Source organism: Tiliqua scincoides, chromosome 2 (genome assembly GCF_035046505.1).
Source record: "Tiliqua scincoides isolate rTilSci1 chromosome 2, rTilSci1.hap2, whole genome shotgun sequence".
Taxonomy (NCBI): domain Eukaryota; kingdom Metazoa; phylum Chordata; class Lepidosauria; order Squamata; family Scincidae; genus Tiliqua; species Tiliqua scincoides.
Window position 1 is genome coordinate 163,990,818 of NC_089822.1, and position 21,634 is coordinate 164,012,451.

General features: G+C 46.1%; 1 protein-coding gene and 1 pseudogene across 1 annotated transcript; both read right to left on the reverse strand.

Annotated features, from left to right (window-relative positions):
• Positions 1-5,393: 5,393 nt before the first annotated feature.
• On the reverse strand, positions 5,394-20,717 carry LOC136638860 (cytochrome P450 2C20-like). Its single transcript, XM_066612888.1, has 9 exons — positions 20,541-20,717; positions 17,181-17,337; positions 16,261-16,410; positions 15,979-16,139; positions 13,095-13,271; positions 12,642-12,783; positions 8,602-8,789; positions 6,878-7,019; positions 5,394-5,581 (listed from the first exon to the last, which is right to left on the reverse strand). The coding sequence occupies exons 1-9, from the start codon at positions 20,715-20,717 to the stop codon at positions 5,394-5,396; spliced, it is 1,482 nt and encodes a 493-aa protein (XP_066468985.1).
• LOC136642554 (5S ribosomal RNA) lies at positions 12,468-12,584 on the reverse strand (annotated as a pseudogene).
• Positions 20,718-21,634: the final 917 nt, after the last annotated feature.

A 21,634-nucleotide genomic window follows, 5' to 3' on the forward strand; every position in this document is an offset into this window, starting at 1 on the left:
TTGGCAAAGGGGGGGGGGAGAGAAGCACACACTTTACTTGGCCAGGAGCAGAAAAAGGGTATTGTTTTTAAAGTGATTTATTAATCTTGTTGTTTGACTGAAGAGGCGAGGCTGTAGTTTTAAAGTGATGGATCTTCCTATTTGAAGGGAATACTTATCAGCCATTGATGAAGTGATTGCCAGCCCAATCCTATCCACACTTTCCTGGGAGTAAGCCCCATTGACTCTAATGGGACTTACTTCTGAGTAGACATGCATAGGCTTCAGCTGTGCATCTCCTAGTATAGGAGACAAATCAGCTTCCTAACCAAACCCTCATCAGCTCTGATATATTTTCATGGTCTATTTTTGTTTTCTCCACCAATTAAATTGCTGGAAAAATTTAATATAATTTAATTAATAAAGGGTTCAATCCTATCCAAGGAGAATGGGAGAAATGACTAGTTGGATTGGGGTTCACAGGGGTGTGTGTATGTAATGTTGGTCAGACTGGTTGTTCACAAAGTTCATTTGATAAAACAATTCTATTGGTATGCTTACAAAGTTTAAAAAAAAAGAGTCCTCCTGGACCAGACAAAATCTACCTACTCCAGCATCCTGTCTCCAACAGTGATCAGCAGCTGATCATTTATAAAGCATGTATATTGCTGTGTATTAATATATATTTTAAGATCTGCATTTAATTAATGATATGATTAATATAATTAATATTAATATAGTTAAATATATTTAATATTTAATATTATATTATAATAACTATAACATTATAATATTATATTTAATATAGTTAATATTTCTGGCCACTTCCTGTTTAATGATGTCACTTCCAGCCCTCAGGAACATGATGGGGAGTCATGGCCAACAGCCACGGGGGTCAAGGGAGCCACTGGCCGGAAAGGTTTTGAGTACCACTGCCTGTATAGCATTAAACATGAACAGAACCGGCAGACCACAACAAAATCCATCTACATGTCCAAACATGTAAGTATACCAACCAGAGTATCTTGCTGCACTTTCCTCAAGAAGCGCCAGAGACCTTGCATCGGGTATTGTATGACCAGGGTTACATATTGATGGGATAAGGAATTACCTGAACACCTTTTGATGAGAAGGGCTAGAGTTGCCAAATATCCTCTCTCATATTCAGAATTAGGAATAAGTAGGATCAGAAACAAACTGCAGGGACTTTAGAACAGGGGTGCCCAAACCCTGGCCCTGGGGCCAATTGCAGCCCTCAAGGACTCTCAATCCGGCCCTCAGGGAGCCCCCAGTCTCCAATGAGCCTCTGGCCAGCCGGAGACTTGCTGGAGCACACGCTGGCCTGATGCAGCTGCTCTCAGCGTGACGGCCAACTGTTTGACCTCTCGCATGAGCTGTAGGACAAGGGCTCCCTCCACTGCTTGCTGTTTCACATCTGTGATGCAGCAGTGGCAGCAAAGGAAAGGCCGGCCTTGCTTTGTGCAAGGCCTTTTATAGGCCTTGTGCTATTGCAAGACCTTCCTTCATTCATTCATATAAGTTCCATCTCTAATGTATTCATTTATGTCAATGTATTCAAATTTGAAATGTAAATTAATTCTTTTTTTCTGGCCCCCGAAACAATGTCAGAGAGATGATGTGGCCCTCCTGCCAAAACTTTTGGACACCCCTGCTTTAGAACATCAGCCTCAAAGGTGAGTCAGAATTTCAAAGCCTCCAGAGATCATTCTCCAGTTTGGGTTAAGATCCAAGCAGAGGAGGATTGTCTGCTTTCCTTGCCTTCTACCTAAGGCATGGAGCTCCATGGCTGAACTGGCTTCAGGTGCTGCAAGGGTAAAAACTAACAGGGGTGGGGAAGTGGGAGAGACAGTATCCGGAAAGGACATTCCTGAGATTATGGTCCTTCTCCCACTCTGACTTTCCTCTGAAGCATCTGAATTCAGCCCCAGTTCAATCTAATGGAGTGGCAGCGAGCAGAACAGGTCCAGCATTCCTCTTTCCACACAACTCCCCAGTCCTGAGCTGCAAGACGCAGGGGAATGTATCTTGCTGTGTGCCAAGAGGGCAGAGGTGGGTGCTCATGCAAGAAGCACCCAGGCCATCCTCTCGTTGACACACAGGCACTCACTGCCTGAGCGGTGGTTCTGTGGTGGGGATAAGAGAGGACGATGAGCAAATAGAGGCATGGGCTTCCTCCATGTCACCAAATGGATGCAGTGACCAGTAAAGCCCAGCAGATGGACTGGGGATACTGCTCAAACTCTCAGTCCAAACCTCCCCAACAAAAATTCCCTGATCCCAATCTAACTAGATACTCCCTGGTTTAAGATTTTTACGTTGCTCAAAGAATTCCCACTCATTGCATTTGCAAGCAAGCATGTACTCCTCAGGGAGCTCCCAAAGACAGGGGATTAGCAGAGAACAATCCCTTCCTGTGGGTTGGGGAATTCCCTTCCTTCTTGTGGGTTGGGAAATTTATAACTTTCTTTTAATGATGTCATTAAAGTGGCATCAGAATGGAGTCTGACCAGTCAGACCTGATCATTCCATCCCACCCCCTCAATCAGGGGTGCCCATACCCCGGCTCTGGGGCCACTTGCGGCCCTCAAGGCCTCTCAATGCAGCCCTCAGGAAGCCACCAGTCTCCAATGAGCCTCTGGCCCTCCAGAGATTTGTTGGAGCCCACACTGGCCCGAAGCAACTGCTCCCAGCGTGAGGGCAACTGTTTGACCTCTCGCGTGAGCTGTGGGATGAGGGCTCCCTCCACTGCTTGCTGTTTCACGTTTGTGATGCAGTAGCAGCAGCAAAGGAAAGGCCAGCCTTGCTTTGAGCAAGGCCTTTTATAGGCCTTGAGCTATTGCAAGACCTTCATTCATTCGTATAAGTTCATCTTTAATATATTCATTTATGTAAACGCATGTAAATTTATTCAAATTTTAAATGTAAATTTATTCTTTTTTTCCCCTGGCCTCAGACAGTATCAGAGAGACCATGTGGCCCTCCTGCCAAAAACTTTGGACACCCTGCCCTAGATGAACAGATGTGGCTGCCCAATTGCTAAATGCACACCAATCGCAGTACTCCAGGCAGGAAGGAATATCCTCAATCCAAAAACACATACAGGCTGGATTAGGGAGTTTCATACAAAGGGCAAAGGCTGATGGTAAAGTATGCCCTGGCAGCTTTTTCAGGTGGCTGAAATAGCACAGGAGCTTCTGGGGAGGTAAAAGTGTCCAGAAATACATTAAAATAGGCAAGGGGGGCAGCATCAGATTAATCAGCGATACACACACACACACACACACGTGGAAGCTGGGAGAATCAGCCGCTAGAACAGGATTCCCCTGAGCAGGACCTCTGAACACATGACGTTTGACTGTACTGAAGCAGCAGCCTTTTCTGCCAAGGAGCAAAATCCAGCTCCTCTTCAGCACTCAATCTGAGGAGGACTGAGACATCACTTAATAGTGGAGAGCAAGCTCCCTCACTATGAGTGAAGAATGAGGCCACTTAGACCCAGTTTCCTCCCTGTATGTCTCTGCTTTCCAGCTCATCACATGCATCAAGCCATTGATGCAACCTCACGTCTTGGTCTGTTTCTTGGTGTCAGGCACCCAGAGCTTTTGGTTCTTCTCTAATTCATCTTAGAGTCTCTATTTCTGAAACCTCACTTGCCTTGTAGGTAAATCGTCCAATAAACAAAGGCCACTAGTATATCTCCTGTCCAGCAGGAGTTCTGAACTCTCCCATCTCCCCACTCCTTCCGCTATGAGAAGCCAGGCTCATTCCCTCTTCATCCCATTCTATCCCTCTCTTCTCTCTAACATCAAGCCACCTATGGATACTTCTCTGGGATGAAACAGACAGACGACACACAGCTCAAATGAAGTTGTCCATGTATTTATTATATGGCTCATTTATCTTGCTTGTTTGGATTATTGTTTTGCATCCCATATTATATTTTGACAAATTCTCCTATTATTGTGAACAGCCCCTAAATAAACTGTTAATCATGATTTGTACCTGTTGGACTCTCTCGCTTCATCCTTTTCTTCTTTTCTCCTATAAGTTACGCATTTCTCCCTAAGTGCATCATGACCAACAGTCCAAGATCCCTTAATGCACTTTAGGGAGGGACAGCCATAGGTCCATTGCTATGTGTTCCTGAGCAGGTATGGCACCATTCATCCAAAAGCACTCACAACTTGAGGTGCCTTCCTGAGTCAGAATTGTGTTAACTCTGGATCAACAGATCCCACTGCATAATCTGGATCAAGCTGCTTCTATCTTATCTGGATTAATGTTTCAGAGAGTTTGGATAGAAAAGGCATGTCCAGGGCTTGGCTTCCCAGTTATGGTCCCAAAATATAGCTACATGTAAGAGTTTATATGTACGCTTTATGTTTCTATGAGTTCCTAAGGTTAAGAGTTTCCTGGCTGTGCCCCAAAGAAAGAAATGCATTGCATCACCGCCTACCACACAGTATCAACACGCACAGGAACTAGACATGGAGGAAACAATGGGGCACTCCAGTGGGACTTTCATCATGCATAATATCAGGGAACACACAGAACACATCACAGAACGTCTTATGTGAGGCTGCATGAGAGAGCACAGCAAATTAATGAGATACACCTATAATTCAGCTTTGCAGCACAGTAGGCAGATAAAGCATGCAAGCCCTTTGTTCTCATTCCCTAACAGGGCTGAGAAAAAGAAATTTGACCTTATGAGACACAGGCCCAAATCCTGACCAACTTTTTCTCACTGACATAGCTGTGCCAATGGGGCATATGCTGCATCCTGCAGCTGGGTGGCAGTCACGGAAGTCTCTTCAAGGTAAGATTTGTTCCCTTTCCTCGGAGCTGCATTGCCCTTACCTTGGTGCTGGAAAGTTGGTTAGGATTGTACCTCAGGGGCATGGGGGAAGGAAGATCAGTGCGACCCCTCACAAAGCATTGCAAGTGTGTGGCGCATACTTTAATTTCAAAATCAAATTCTGGGCTTCCATCTTATAAACCCATTTCAGTATCAGAATCCTGGTTCCACAATCCTTCTTGTTGCTGTTTTAAATATGGTCCATTCTAATTGAATTTATATGAATGAATGGTGCATATCAGAGAGCACATTTCTTCAGTCACCCTAACAGATTTGTGACAACATGCAGGAAGGGCTTCCAAAAATAAAGTCAATTTCAGTACTTCATTACAGTTTGCATTTTAATTAGTGCTAGTGAACAAATGATTGAAGGGGAGGAATATTGGACAATCTCTATTTATCTCATATATCTTCTAAGTGAAGTTGAGGGTGCTGAATACATGACAGAAAGATTATCTCAGCACTTCTGCTGTAGCTTCTCTGAATATTTTGGAGCCATTGGCTCTGGTCTGTCCATTTATATTCTGGCTTTCAATCACAGTGGGCGTTTAATGGCTTGTATTGGCGGATATGTATTCTTGATTAGCAAGTCCACATTCAAAGACAATAGCTCTTTCTCTTTAGCTTCTCCATTCATCTGGAAGGTGAAGTTCTGCAGGAGAGTGCTGAAGAAGAGGAAAAGCTCCATCTTAGCCAGTGCTTCCCCTGGGCAGGATCGCTTCCCTGGGGAGAAAAAGCAGGCAGAGTTAGTCAATCAGAGTGTCCAAGACTTGTAGGATTGCATGTGGTTAATGCTTTTTTCCAGATTCCATGCTCCTTACCCTTTTCCTTGTTCATTTGGTTTTGTTACCTCCTTTTTCTTTCATTAGACTTGTAATAAAATTTTTACTTTTTACTCTGAGTCTATCTAGTTCCTGGCAAGGGAAAAATCAGTGGACGGTCACATCTCCTCACTCTTCAGGCGCTACTGTGAGAATCATTTGATAGAGACCCTTGAGGTTCATTATTGTTCTAGAGGGGGATTCTACCTGGGGAACCCCTCAGGCTACCCTGATCTCCTGGGCTGGTGGTAGAAGACTCAGGGCGCAGTCCTGCCCATGACGTGGGCATGTTTGCGCCTCTTTGGGTGGAAGCCGGGCTGGCGCTCAGAGAAGCGCCGGCCTGCGGAGGCTGATGGAAGCCTCCACTCTGGCTTCCTCCGAGCGCCTTGTGTCAACCTGGTTGCGCCAACACAAGACTCTAAGGTAGGCGGGGGGCAGGGAGGGGCAGGGGAGGGTGGGCGACCCCAGGAGCGGGCGGGAGGGGAGCAGGAGGCGGTGCTGGGATCCAGCAGTTATGCCGGATCACAAGCCCCGTTCCTGGGGAGAACGGAGAGGCTTCAAGCTGTGTGTCAAAACAGGGAAGAGAAGGGAACCAGAAGAGAGTGAGCATGCTAACCACTGAGCCTTACTATCCTGGATCACTGTGTGTTTGTTGGCAGCCCCTCTCCTGACCTTAACAATGCCCACCAATCACAAAGCAAAAAAGCTGCAACTAAGGACACACTTGCCTGAATGTCTCCAACTTTTTGACCTTGCTCCCTTCTAACCTTACTCTGCTTTCTGCAAATGCTTTTTCCACCCCCACCCACTGCTGAACACATGCCTGGAATTCTGAAGACATTCCTGTGCAAAGGGTGCACTGAAGAATCTCTGACTCAGGATGAAGGAAATAAAAAGTGACTTTAGCGTGAGCATCCCCCTTGGCCCTCACCCCATTGCTCAAGTTCTGCCTGTCAACTGGGCCAAGCTGACTCTTCCAAACATTGACTCAGATTAAAGGAATTTAACATCTCCCTCCTCAGCTGTTACTTGTAGCCTTCCAGGTAAAGGTCTGACATAAGATGCAGACAGAGAACTGCTATGAAATAACACTTCAGTCCTTGCTTGTCTTTATGTAAATCCCAATGTATTCCATCATCCCAGCACACACTCATCTACTCCTGGGCCACAGCAGGAATATGTAGGTCCACAAAGTTACCTGCTGAAAAAGGCATGAAGGCATCTCTCTTTGTGAACTCGCCCTTCTCATCCAAGAAATGGCCTGGGTTAAACTCCTCTGGTGTCTCCCATCGGAGTGGGTCAAAGTGCAAAGAGGTGAACAGCGGAATGACAGAGGTGCCCTTCAAGGAAAGGAGAGGACATTACTTGCTTCAGCTTGCTATCTTAGAAACAGGTTCTCTGAGAAAGATCTGGGGACTGTGAAAAGAATTTCCACGAGGGTGATGTACTAGCAATGGTCTATTCAAAGTACCCTAACAGTACAATTCTATGCATACTTATTCACCTTCTTGAATTAAATGGGACTTAAGTCATTTAGGGCCTGCCCTATCCAACTTCCCAGCACTGATGAAGCTGTGCCAATAGGGCCCGTGCTGTATCCTGCAGTAGTCACAGAGACCTCTTCAAGGGAAAGCAAGATTTGCTTCCTTACCTCAGGGCTGCACTGTGGCTGCATCGGTGCTGGAAAGTTGGATAGAATTGGGCTCTCTGTATATGATTGAAAGCTAATGGTCCAATCCTATCCAGGCATTGCATTGATGGAAGTTGTGGTCACCAGTGGGCATGGTCACCAGTACAAATGGCTGGCTGCCACAGACATGTGCCAATTGACAGCCCAATCCTGAGCTGCCCAGAGCGTGGGGTTGCCATGGCGCCAAAATGACGGCTGCAGCATCCAACGTGCCCCAGGCAGCTGCCTCTACAGGAGAAGGAAACTTTCGCCCCCATCCCCCGAGTAAGGGAAGTAGCCCCACAATGGGGCTACTTGATTCTGCAGTGACTCTCGAGCCAGCGCAGAATCAAAGAGTCCCGTGTTGGACTGTGCGGTCCGAAACGGGGCTCTGGATCTGGTGGAGACGAGCTCCACTGATCCTTCCCCCTCTAACCCCACTCCTTCCACCACTATGCCTCCTCCCTGCCCTTCGCCAGCCCTTTGCCTGCCTCCCCCCGCCACGGAATGCCTCTTCCCCACCTCCTTCCATACCCACACTCACCTGTCTGCCACCAGGCAGTCCGAGCAACCACCCGGCGATGGAATGTGAGTCCAGCACTGGAGCTGGTCCAGTGCGGGCTTGCACTGGGCTAGCTTCGGTGCTGGGCCTGCAATAAGGACTCGCAAACCTGCCTTACAGCACTTTTGCGACAATGCACACCGGCAGTGAGTCAGTGCACACTGTTCAGGATCAGGCCCTGAGTACTCAGCCCCCGTTGGAGCAGGTAAGTCAGTGGGGGGCATTCCGGGCTCTTCCAGGGAAGGATTGGGGCAGGGATCAGGGCCTGCTTGGGGCATGTCAAAATCAGTCTGGGGTGAATGGCATCTCTGCTTATATGCTATTCGGTGTGATCTCCAAGAACTCTAATACTGATACCTTTAATTTGCAATTGACGGGGATACACGACTCCCGTATTATGCTTTTTGTTCTTACGGAGTTTTGACTTTTCACAATTTTGGCTTTACATTCCAATCTTGGAACATAACCCCTACATAGATGTGGAATTGTAATTATCAACACTGTAGCAGAAGTTTTATGTGATATTTTAAGGATATTCATGAATATGAATATGGAATAAATCTGCAGGATGTAACTTTTTACATCCTGACTTTGTAAGCACAAGATAGATGTGGAAAGCCAGGGACATTTATAGCATAACATTCCTCCTTTCTCTCACCACAGCACCCGATAACATGCCGAGTCACCATACCTTAGGGATTGTGTGGCCCCTGAATTCTGTATCACGAGTCATTGCGCGTGGGAAGGTCTCAGCACTGGATTTCTCGTATCTCTGAATCTCATGGACAACCGCATTGGTGAAGGGCATCTTCATACGGTCTTCCATGCTTGGAGGGCGGTGGGTACCTACCACCTCAGCAATCTCCTGCTGGACTTTAGCTGTAAGGAACACGTTTTTATCATATAAGAGGGAGAGAGATATATAACCCACTGGGCTGCTCAAACCCCTACTGAATACACGAGCAAAGAGAAGGTATATAGCCAGCAACAGCAGAGATTTCTACAGAATAATAATAATAATAAACTTTATTTATATCCCGCCCTTCTCCCCGAAGGGACCCAGGGCGGCTCACAACATATTAAAAACAGATTAAAAACATAATTTAACCACAAATAAAAACATATTAAAAACACATTAACATATACCCATAAAAACCATAGTCAGATAAAAAGTCAGATAAAAAGAGCAAAACGTAGCAAATCAGAGGAATCAGGCCTGTAAAAATACTAAAAAGATACAGAAAATATGTTTAAAAAGGCCATGCACTCAGAAGGCTTCTTTAAACAAAAATGTCTTCAGGCCTCGCCGAAAAGTCTCAAGAGAGGTAGCCATTCTCAAGTCAAGTGGAAGGGAGTTCCATAATGTTGGTGCCACTACCGAGAAGGCCCTATTTCTTGCCGCCGCCCCACGTACCTCCTTAGGCGGCAGCACTTGTAAAAAGGCCTTCTCTGATGATCTAAGAGGACGAGCCGGATTGTACGGAAGTAGGTGATCTCTGAGATACCCTGGCCCAGAGCAGTATAGGGCTTTAAAGGTCAAAACCAGCACCTTGAATTGGGTCCGGAAACGAATGGGCAGCCAATGCAGCCCCGGGAGAAGCGGGCTGACAGAGTCAAACCGCCTAGCTCCAGTGACCACACGGGCCGCTGCATTCTGCACTAATTGCAGTTTCCGAACCGTCTTCAGGGGCAGCCCCACATAAAGCGCGTTACAATAATCTAACCTCGATGTCACCGTGGCATGGATCACCGTGGCCAGGTCTGCCCGATCCAAGTATGGCCGCAGCTGGCGCACCAGCCGAAGCTGAGCGAAGGCCCCCCTAGCCACAGCTGCCACCTGGGAATCCAGGAGCAGCTGCAAGTCCAGGTGGACCCCCAAGCTGCGGACCTGCTCCTTCAGAGGGAGTGCAACCCCATTCAGAGCAAGCCGATAATCCAGCACCTGCATCGAGGATTTCCGAACCAGGAGAGCCTCTGTCTTATCCGGATTTAATTTCAGCTTATTAGCCCCCATCCAGATCCTCACTGCTTCCAGACAGCGCTCCAGGCCCTCAACTGCCAACCTGGAGTCTGGAGGAAAGGAGAGATAGAGCTGGGTGTCATCAGCATATTGATGACACCCCACTCCAAACCCCCGGATGACCTCTCCCAGCGGTTTCATGTAGATATTAAATAGCATGGGGGACAGAATTGAACCCTGTGGCACCCCGCACCTCAAAGGCCAGGGTGTTGAACAGGCATCCCCCAGCACCACCATCTGGGACCGACCCTCCAAGTAGGAGCGGAACCACCGCAAGACAGTGCCTCCAACTCCCAACTCGGCCAATCGGCCCAGAAGGATACCATGGTCGATGGTATCAAACGCCGCCGAGAGGTCCAGCAGGACCAACAGGGACGCACTCCCCCTGTCCAGTCCCCGGCGTAGGTCATCCACCAAGGCGACCAAGGCGGTTTCTGTCCCAAAGCCCGGCCTGAAACCAGATTGAAAAGGATTCAGATAATCCGTTACATTCAAGTCCCTCTGGAGTTGGGCCGCCACCACCCGCTCAATTACCTTGCCCAGAAACAGGATGTTGGAGACTGGCCGGTAGTTATCCAACACCGTGGAATCCAGGGAGGGCTTCTTCAGGAGGGGGCGAACCACCGCCCGTTTCAAAGCGAGTGGCAGCGTCCCCTCCATCAAGGAAGAATTAACCACCCTCCCCATCCACTCAGCCAGTTCACCTCAGGTAGCTCTTATTAGCCAAGCTGGGCAAGGGTCAAACAGGCAGGCAGATGGCCTCACACTCCAAAGGAGTCTGTCCACATCCTCAGGCTGTACAAGCTGAAAAGAATCCCACAGCACTGGACAAGCAGTTGCCAAGGGGACATCGTCAGACATTGTCAATGTGGCATCCAAGTTGCGAAGAATACGATCGATTTTATCTGCAAAGTGTTGGGCAAACACATCACAGCAGCTGACCGTGTATTCCTCCTGGTCCACTAGAGGGGCCTGATGAAGGAGGCCCCGCACCACACGGAACAGCTCTGCTGGATGGTTGTCAGCAGACGCAATGGTAGCAGAGGAGAACGATCTCTTCGCTGCTACCACTGCCACGGAGTAGGCTCTATAATGAGCTCTACTCCATGTCCGATACAGAAGATAATCAGAGAGAGGCAGGACATTCAGCTCAAAACTATTTTAAAAAAAAGAAACGAAACACAGACTTAATTTCACTGCATATTGCAGTGCTTTTCAAACTAGGCCATCAGCCTGAGAGCCCTGTGCTGTTTTCCTTTAAGGGGCGGGGAGAGGGGGAAGGGAGAGACATGATGCCCAGCATCGTGCCTCTGATCAGGGCACAGGGGTGCACTGCCACTCACCGCCACCTGCAGCAGCCCCCCAGGGATCAGGGAAACCCGGTGCCAAACTCAGCAGGGCTTCCCACGCAGCACAGAGCCCTACAAAAGGCAACTGTGACCACTTCCAGTTTTGTGACTGAGAAACAGGAAGTGGTAGCAATCACCTTCGGGAGGGGTCTGCGCTGCATGGGGAGCCCTGCTGAGGCTGGCGCCGAGCTCCTCCGATTCCCGGGTGGCTCCTCCAGGTGGCAGTGAGTGGCAGCGTGCCCCTGCACCCTGATCAGAGGCACAATGCTGGGCATCGCGTCTCTGCCTTCCCCCTGCCCCCTGCCTTCTGAGGCAAAGACTTAGTGGCTCTGAAACGCTCCCTGAGAGTTGGAGAACCACTGGCATAATGGATTGTTCTTCCAATTTAGCAAAGCAATCCCCTACTTTTGGATGGATTCCCTGCTTTATGAATTGGTTCCTTTGCCTCAGGAGTTGGAAAGCCATCACAGGAAGTGGTGAGATTGCTGGACTAGAACAATGGAGGTTTGGCTTCCCAGGTTTAAATCCTTCCTTGGGCACAAAGCTCCCTAAGGAATCTTTGGCAAGTATTTTGCTGTGGATAGTGAGTTTCATTCCCTGGTCTGGGGAATAAATTTCATTTAAGGTCTTCAATCTCCCAGGTGGGTGAATGATTTGAATTTTTAATGTTCTCTCCCACTTAAGGAATTCTGCTCCCTGCCTAGCAAATTGATTCACCTGCCTTTGAGTTGATTCCCTGGTTGATGAATTAGTTCCTATTTCTGAGAAGAGCTCAGAAGAGCTCCTGGAGTCTTTAAACAGGGACTTCTGGTTTTTGTGGCAGGCATTCTTATGGGGGGAGGCTCCCAAATCTTCTTTTACCCCAGGCATCAGATGCCTTAGCTATGCCACTGTTCTGCATCACACTCAAGATGTGATGACCTATCATGGGTCAATGCCCTCATAATGGGCCTGTACCACAAGGCATTGTCACAGATCCACTGAAACTCACCATCTTATAATCAGTTCTGTTAATTTTGCATATCCAATATACAAAGACTTTTGTGAACTCAAGTTGGGGAATAAAGTAGGAAGTTCAAGAAAGATGCATCCTGCAATTGTTTAAGCTGCAGAGATTAAACTTTGATACTTCTCAAATGTAGGTCTTTTCTATTGGTTGGCAACCTTCAGTCTCGAAAGACTATGGAAAGACTACAGCACCCAGTATTCCCAGGCGGTCTCCCATCCAAGTACTAACCAGGCCTGACCCTGCTTAGCTTCCGAGATCAGACGAGATTGGGCATGTGCAGGGTAACAGTTATTGTTTCCATATGTAATGGTAGTAATAGAGTCCCATTACCTTCACTGTTCTCTTTACTGTACCTTGAATATGTGGGAATTTGGCCATTGCCAGGAGGCTGTAGAGCAAGGCTTGACTTGTGGTCCCTGTACCAGCAACAAAGAGCCCTAGGACAGTCATAGCAACATCTTCATGACTGAAGATGACTTCATTGTGAGACTGGTCCTATTGAAAGTAGATGAAGGGGGAAAGGGAGAATAAAATTACCACTTCAAAGATAGATGCAAAAAAAGAGACTTCTCAATCTGCTTCAATCAATGTTCCAGATGTTCCCCAAAATAGTTTAATTCCATCACTTGTATTAACAACAATCATCTCTCATCCGTAGTTATTTTCAGGAGAGCAGCACAATGCTCTTTAGCAGCCTCTACCCACAGAAGAGGAACTCGGGCAGTACATGCACAAGAAATGGTGGCCAGGACAGCAACTTTCACTGAAATTTAGGATGCAGTGAAAGAAAGTTATGAATCCCCTACCTTCTCCGACTTGATAAGGAAGCAGTCAATAAAGTCCCGGGGGTTCTGAGGGTCCAGACTCTCCATGTGGGACTTCACCCTCTCACGGATAAATGTATACATTTTTTGACCTTCTGCTATGATGTTTTTGTGCCTTCCAGGCAGATAGTTCATTATTTTTGGGAAAGCAAAATACACCTGGAATAGAGATGACACATACATTAGATACTGTATTAGATACTGTATCCTGACTTGATACACAGTCGTGCAGATTTGATAGCTAGTCCCTGCAGAGTCCCACTTGTTAAATGTCTGCAAAACTCTCTGATGACTTATAGAATTGTAAACCTGGATGAGAATATACAGGCAGCATGTTCAAGACTCTCCCACCCCTACAAAGAAAGATCATCCACACTAGGCCTTCAGAAATCCGCTCCAAAAGTTATATCTTGAAATAACAATCTCGACACAGCATAGACCACTTACAGCTTTTGAATGGCAAAACAAGGGTTCCGTTCCCAGAACTCAAGTGGATGGCAAAAATCGTGTTAAAGCAAATCCATTTAAAAACAATGTCCCTTTGCTCAGTGGTTTAAAAACAGCCTTGCTGACCTTGGTAATGCAGGACAGAGGTATCAGGCAGACAGTCTCTCTCCAGGAGCTTAGAAAGGCTTCTCTCTGAGGCAGTGACCCCTCCCTTCACCGGGAGTGGAGGTGATAATCACTTCCACTTTGCATTCTTTCACATGCTCAGGGGGAAGGGAGGGGTCACTTGCCTTGGAGTAAGCTGTTCTAAGCGCCTGGAGAGAGAATGACTGATGGATTGTCCGCTATTAACAGGGCTATAGTTAAATGACTTTTTCCCTTTAATTTAAAGGGCCCTACTCATTGTGTTAAAATAAAACCATGGGTGAAAAATCCATGGTTAATTAGGTTATACCTCTATACTTGAATCTGTGCAAGTCTGTTGCACATAAGATGGAAGGTTAATGATATATCATTATTGAAGTATTGGAGGCATGGAATAATATAATAAAAACTGCTTCTGTACTGCCAGCCGCACCTGTGATGCACAATGGGAAATTTCACCTTGATTGACACTTGGGAAACTTCAAAATGGCACAGTGCTGGCCCAGGTAACATGGCATCATAGTTTTAGAGAACTGTATCTGAGAGTACATGGATTATCAAGAAAGCAGGTAGGTGACAGCTGTATAGTTGGAACTTCAATATATAAAACGACGTCTGATTAGGCACAATGAAAATATTTACTGCTCAATGAAGATTTCTGTGAAACTTGTGTAACAGTTTCTTCCTTATGGTGCTGAATATTTTGTAGATTTTAAAGTAAGAATAATAACAAGTAATAGTGTCTGAGATGACAAACCGTGAAAACATTTTACCATGTTGTTTAGACCAGAGGATTAAACCAGAACATAAAAGGATGAGCAATGAGTAGAAGTGTTTGTTTTTATTGATAATTAAATAAAAACACGAAACACTCTATTTTGCACTGTAATAAAAACATGAAGCCCCACAGTTTTCAAACACCTCTATCCATAGGAAATGGGTCTCCTTCCTCCCCTTCTCCTCCCTTTGCATTTCCTTCCTCTCCCCTCCCCCACCTCTTCTCTCTTTCTATCTCTCTCTCTCTGTGATTTCTTCCTCTCCTCCTTCCTTCCACTCCTTCATCCTCCTCTCCCTTCCTGGCCTCCCCCTTTGCCCCTCTTTCAGTCAGCCTTCAAAGGTTGGTCCCAGACTGCCACCCTCATCAATTCCAGCTGCAGCAGTGTCTCCCTCCCTCAGTCCCATGACGCCCTTCAAGGACATCATCATTGGGGATGTTCAAGGCAAACCGCTTTGCACTGCCATCGCCAGGTTAAGAACATAAGAACAGCCCCACTGGATCAGGCCATAGGCCCATCTAGTCCAGCTTCCTGTATCTCACAGCGGCCCACCAAATGCCCTAGGGAGCACACAAGACAGCAAGAGACCTGCATCTTGGTCCCCTCCCCACCAGTAAAATGCCATTGACTAATGTAAGAGGTTGCTGGGGCGGGTAGCAACCTTAGGGGAAGGAACGTATAGATTAAAAAACACACACACACTAGAATCTCCTGGAAAAATTGACTCTGAATGAGAAAACAGAAAGTGAACTTTCCTCCCAAGTATTTTACTGATTGGAAGAGGATGAAAAGGAAGTACTGTACCAATAAGGAGCTTTCATTCAGCTGCTATTGAATTCAACTGAATGACTCTGAAGTAGAACGATTTGATGTGGAGCATAATTCTTTCCAAATCAAATGCACACCCCTGCATAAAGTGTCTACCAGGCTGGCACACACTGTTACAAAAACAAGACTATTTCGTTGATTAAAAATGTGGCAGAATTGATCTTTAATTCTCATTATGGGAGGTCTTCCGCATAGACACAGGAATGGTGGGTAGCAGTCAGGAGGCAGATATTTTGATGGCTGACTGGAGACAGCCTGGGGCCAGGAGAGGACCCTCCTCCAGAACGAGAGGTAGTTTTCACAAAACTCAGGTGTCACCCAGAATGATATATGTGAACTTGGGTCACCTGAAGATGGTACAAGGATGCTGGGATACAGGAGACAACAGAGCCAACTGAGATAGCATTGCATGATTTCACCAGGAGGCTTACTGGATGGCTTGGAGGATCCAAACTTTAGGAAAGCTACTCTCAGCCAAAGAGGATGGGTGGAGGTCATTAAGCAGGCCTTATGCAAACTCATAACGAAGAGAATGAGAACACCATTGCCATCCCATCATGACACAAAAGAATCTTGTGGAAACACTTTTGCGAGCTCTTAAGCATTAACAGAAGCAATGAAAGCAAATGGAAGGAAGTCTCCAGAGTCAGCACAGAGAAGAAACAACATACCACTCCTAAGAAACTTCGGAAGAAGGCTATACGGTCTGTCACACGGGGTATTTGCTCTAGGAAGACCTTATCTCTGTAGTCAAACCGACTCCCAAAGACAACGGAGCAGATCACATTTGAAACAGCACTTGTGATGATGCTTCTTGGATCAAATGGTTGCCCTGTAAGGAGAGCCGAAGACAGTGACTGGGATCTGAACCCCCCCCCCCTTAAAACCATATTCCTAAATTGAAACTAAAAGTTGATTCTGAGGCTTTGAAATGTCTTACTACTCTACTCAACCTTGTCTGGCTGCTATTTCCTCCACCAGGCAAAGAGCTTCCTCCTGCACACGATCGGACATTCTTCTCTTCCCCATCCCAAAGTCCCGCAGTGTGGAAAGTGTGAACCGGCGCAGTTCCCGCCATTTCTTCTCATCTGAGTTGCCAAAACCTGAAAACAAACCATTACGAAACAATTTGTCAGTTCAAAAAAAGAAAGAAAGAAAGAAAGGACAATATGTTTCAAGAGAAAAGATGGTTCTGCTGCTTTCTCAGTTCAAGTTATGCCTATCTTTTTGTTAATATTCTGCCAATTAAAATAAAACATCCAGAAGGGGGGGGGGTACTTCTATTCATTTGCAGTAGTAACAAGTTATTTAAAACCAGGCTGCTTCCATGCTCTCACATCTTTCAAATAAGAAGGATAACACCGAGAAACACATTCTGTGTATATTACCAGGAAGGATGCTTTTTTCAATAAATTTCTAACTATATTTACAACATAATTTAATAAGGCTAGCCCAAGACAACATTTTGCCTGAGATGACAAGATGGCACCCCTTCATACAAATGATAGGCTGCAGGGACACCCCACTGTAATTTCCCCTTTGGCACCACCCCTTCATCCTTCCAACATCATTTCCTTATTTGACACTTCGCTGCAGATAAAGTCTATAGGCCAAAAGACATCAATATTATAGGTAGAGAATAATAAAGCCCATCTCCATATTCAATCCCTTCCTCACATTGACAGATTTCTAGGAAAACATTATGAAGGCGTGAACCAAATAAAAGAAACATATTTGTAAAAAGAATGACTGAATGACAGCCCCAGCCCAAGTCACCACTGCACATGAAATGGCGCATCAACTTTCCTGACAGAAAATGTAAGACACAACAAGAAATATCTTCTGCATCACATCTGTTCGAGCCCACCTTGACCACTGGTCCCTGGGATTTTGAGGGGGATGTCAGGACGCCCACCAAACTCTTCGGCATGACCCAGCAAAGCATCTTTCACCACTTCATATCCACAGAGCACGACTGTTGGCTTTGGTCCCATCCAGACCGTGAAGACAGGGCCATATTTCTTAACGAGCTGAAGGCAAAATGAAAGATAGGCAAGGTTCATTAGGACAATGATCATAATTATTTATGGAACTCCCTTTGAAATTCATTGTAGGATTATTCACAAGGACAGCTCCATGTGAATGGTATTTAGATGTCCATCATTATCTGCTCATATTTCCAAATATTTCAGTGTGAGGAAATGAATTGTTAATGTCAGGCAAATAATAAAAATAATAACTTTATTTTTACCCCGCCTTTCTCCCCGAAGGGGCTCAAGGCGGCTTACAACAGGTTAAAAACAGATTAAACAACATAATTAAAAAACAGATTAACAACATAATTTAGAAACAGATAAAAGCATATTAACACATATCATAAAAACAGTAGTCAGATAACAAATAATAAAAAGGTAAAAAGGCAGTTTTCATCCCAAAGCCCGGCCTGAAGCCAGATTGAAAAGGATCCAGATAATCCGCTTCATCCAAGACCCTCTGGAGTTGAGACGCCACCACCCGTTCAATTACCTTGCCCAGAAACGGGATGTTGGAGACTGGTCAGTAGTTGTCTAACACGGTGGAATCCAGGGAGGGCTTCTTCAGGCGGGGGCGAACTACTGCCCGTTTCAAAGCACATGGCAACGTCCCCTCCATCAAGGAAGAGTTGACCACCCTCCCTGTCCACTCAGCCAGTCCACCCCGGGCAGCTCTTATCAGCCAAGCTGGGCAAGGATCAAGCAGGCAAGCCTCACACTCCAAAGGAGTCTGTCCACATCCTCAGGCTGTACAAGCTGAAAAGAATCCCACAACACTGGACAAGCAGTTGCCAAGGAGACATCGTCAGACATTGTCAATGTGGCATCCAAGTTGTGACAAATACGATCGATTTTATCTGCAAAATGTTGCGCAAACACGTCACAGCGGCTGACCGTGTGTTCCTCCTGGTCTACTGGAGGGGCCTGATGGAGGAGGCCCCGCACCACAAGGAACAGCTCTGCCGGATGGTTGTCAGCAGACGCAATGGTAGCAGAGAAGAACAATCTCTTCGCTGCTACCACTGCCACAGAATAGGCTCTGTAATGAGCTCTACTCCGTGTCTGATCGGATTCATCCCGAGTTTTCTGCCGGGAGAAGAAAAATGCAGAAGAAATGGGCTCAATGCAGAAGAAAACATAAGGAGATTAGTTAGACCAGTGGTTCCCAAACACCTACAAGGGAACGTGTTTGCGTGGGCGGGTAGGGGGGCAGCAACATTGCTGCAGTGATCACAGCTCCCTCACTACCAAGGGGTGTGTTTAGTACTTGAGTGGCAGAGCTGGCCTCTTGCAGGCTCCTGGAGACTTGCAGCCCCCACCAAGGTCCTTGGTGGCTGTGTAAACAGCCCCTATCTCAGACCAGCACTAAGTGAAATCAAGCTCCAGTTCTCACTTGCCTTATCTCAGGGTCAATCAGAGGGCAGAGCCATTCAACTCTGAACAGTTTCCTTTCTCAGCTGAGCTGTTGCTGTTGCTCAAGGCAGGCAGGCACCTCCTTGGTTGCTCCAGGGACATTCCAGCCAAAGTTAACCTTTTAGTCCCCTTCCTTCTGCTGCAGCCTGGTTCTGCTTGGCAAATGCTTGCAAAGCAGGTCTGTTTTTGGAAACACCAGGATGGGACCCTCCTTCCCAGGCTACAATTCAGTGCACCATTACTTCAGAATAACACCCATGGAGGCAGATAATAACTCTTATGTGTTATGGGTTGTATGTTATATGTAGAGCTTCTGGCTTAACACACCAGACACCTTAAAAAGTGTCTTTGATTCATGGTTCTCCTCATGTTTGATTCATTGATCTGCAGTGGTTCCCAACCTTTTTCACTGGCATATCCCTTGGCAGTCCGTTTCCATAAATTGTACCCTTCATATTAGCAAAATGTTTGTAATTAATAATACAAGCGAAGGCTTGTATCTCTTCCATATGAAAACCCAGTCTTCATGTATTCATCACAGTGTTTTCTCTTTTCATCTGTTTGAAGAAGAGAAGACTCTGCCTTTGCACTGTTTTGCACCAGAAGTGTCCTGAGAAATTCTGGGTGATTGATCACTTTTCATATTATGTTTCAACTTTTTTACTGTGATGGTTTTCAATCACTGGTTCATAGATGAATTGATGACCCAAAACTAGCTATTGGTGGGGCTTTCACAGCCAACTAGCTACCTTCCTTCCTGCCTTGCTGGTCCTTGCAAGGCATTGGCCTACCTTTTTCTGCCATTATTTCATTCTTTTTCAATTACCCCTAAAGGTCCTGTTGAGTGCCCTGGGAGTATGTGAATATCAGGTTGGGAACCACTGTTTTACAGGTATGTAGTTTACAGTGCACTTACTCTGATAGTGGTTACAAGAAGACCAGAATTTAAAAAAGAATAAAAATGTATCTCATGATCTTTTACTGGGTCCCTTTGGGGAGAAGGGCGGGCTAGAAATAAAGTTTTTTTATTATTATTATTATTATTATTATTATTATTATTATTATTATTATTATTATTATTATTATGTTTTTAATAAATTAGAGACTACAGTTCTTAGGTAACAATTAGTGGTAGGTTATTTTTCAGGATTTTTCAGGATCAGGCCTCGGGTAAAAACTATAGTCAGACAAAACTATAGTCAGACCCCCCCTAAGTTTAACCCCCGACTTATCCGAGGGTCATAGAAAAATGGCACAAATGGCAGTTCTTTCAAGCAAGAAGGAGGAGAGCAAGCCCCCTGCACCCTTTCCTCTTCCAGCTGGTCTTCCCCTTGCCACAGCATTCATGGTCTTCTTAGGGAAAGTCAGCTGCAAACTCTCAGTCTCTTTTTTACCTGTCAGTGACGGCAGAATACCCATCTTCTTGCTCCTGGAGTCTCACCCAACTCCCAGGAGTTGATCTAAATTAAGATCCAATCCCGGGTCAGCAGGTGTGCCCACACTCTCTGAACCCCTGCCCACTGCCACTGCAGCTCTGGTGAATGCACGCGCACAGTCCTCTCATAGAGGGCAGCCAGGCAATCAAACAAACAAGGTTCAAGCATGCATATCTTACTACTGATGGACCCAATGTCCGGCCCCTATGCAGAAGAAGGTTGCTAACTGCTGGTGTAGAGCAAAGAAGGGAGAAATTAGCCTTGTGTCCTTCCTATCATCCATCCTTTCATCCCATGCAACTTTTGTTTCCTCCCTACAAAGACTAGAAGCAGTGAAAGGGATGGCCTCACCTTTAGATAGGAGTTGTACAAAGGCAGGACATCTTTCTGGAAGAGGTTGCCCAGAAACGGCCAGGGAGCGGGTCCTGGAGGCAGCTCTCTTTGCTTCCTGTACATTTTGAAAGTGGAGAAGAAGAAAATGAAGAGAACACAGAGAAGGAACAGGGCTCCTGTCCCAGCCACGTCCATCTTTCCCGTCACTCCTTTGGCTGGAAATCCAAGAAACTGCTGAAGAGAGACTAGACCAAAGACAGGCTGCTTGCCAGAGACTCCACAAGACCAACTTCACATTTTGTCCACTCCCTCCTGTCTTCTTTCTGTTTAATGTGTTCTTTGTCCTCTGTTGACAGAGGCGTTTGAAAGGATTTTGACCCTGTGACAAACAGGTTAATGACCTTGAATTCCTGAATGTTTAGATACGGGACATTTGCAGAAGATTAACAAGCTAACCAACTTTCCAGTGCCAATGCAGCTGCAATGGAGCCCCAGGGTTACAGAGCACACTCACCATGGTCGTATTGGCATGGGAAAGTTAGTTAGGTATTGGGCTGTACATGCACTAAAATGAGGAGATGCCAATAACCCATTTTGAGGTAACATTTATTGTTACAGATGGGATCTCAGTATCCACTGATTAGGAATCCACTTATCTGACTCACCACTGATACCAGGGTCCACCTTTAAATGCCTTACAGCAAGGAAAAAAGCACCAAAATCCCCTTTCCTACCTTTGTGCTGTTAAGCTGCACCAGTTGCAAGCTTCTCTGGGTTAAAAATTGCTTTAAAGCCCACTTCCAGGTTTCTGGCTCCTCCATTGTTGCCCCAGATTGCACAGGTATAGATTTTATTCCGCATTCAGCCAATAGATGGGTGAATAATGAAATCTAATGGAATTACCTACCCCATGAAGCAGCTGTATGCTGTACAGCGTCTATACCAGAGGAGTCAAACATAAGACCCAGAGGCAACTGGTGGTCAACTGTGGGAAACAGGTTGCCAGGCTAGGTTAAAGATAGAGATAATGTTAATGTTAGAGATAATGGGCAAAACACAGAGATAGCAGAAGCGCAAGTCTGCACCTGCAGCGTGTGGTGCTCAGAGCACAG

Excerpts from the sequence above, each read along its gene's own strand:
- LOC136638860 (XM_066612888.1), bottom strand. The coding sequence starts at position 20,717 with ATGGACGTGGCTGGGACAGGAGCCCTGTTCCTTCTCTGTGTTCTCTTC. Across the intron at positions 8,790-12,641 it reads CAAATTCCCACATATTCAAG|CTAAAGTCCAGCAGGAGATT; the intron begins GTACAGTAAAGA and ends TGTTCCTTACAG. Across the intron at positions 5,582-6,877 it reads CTTCATGCCTTTTTCAGCAG|GGAAGCGATCCTGCCCAGGG; the intron begins GTAACTTTGTGG and ends TTTTCTCCCCAG.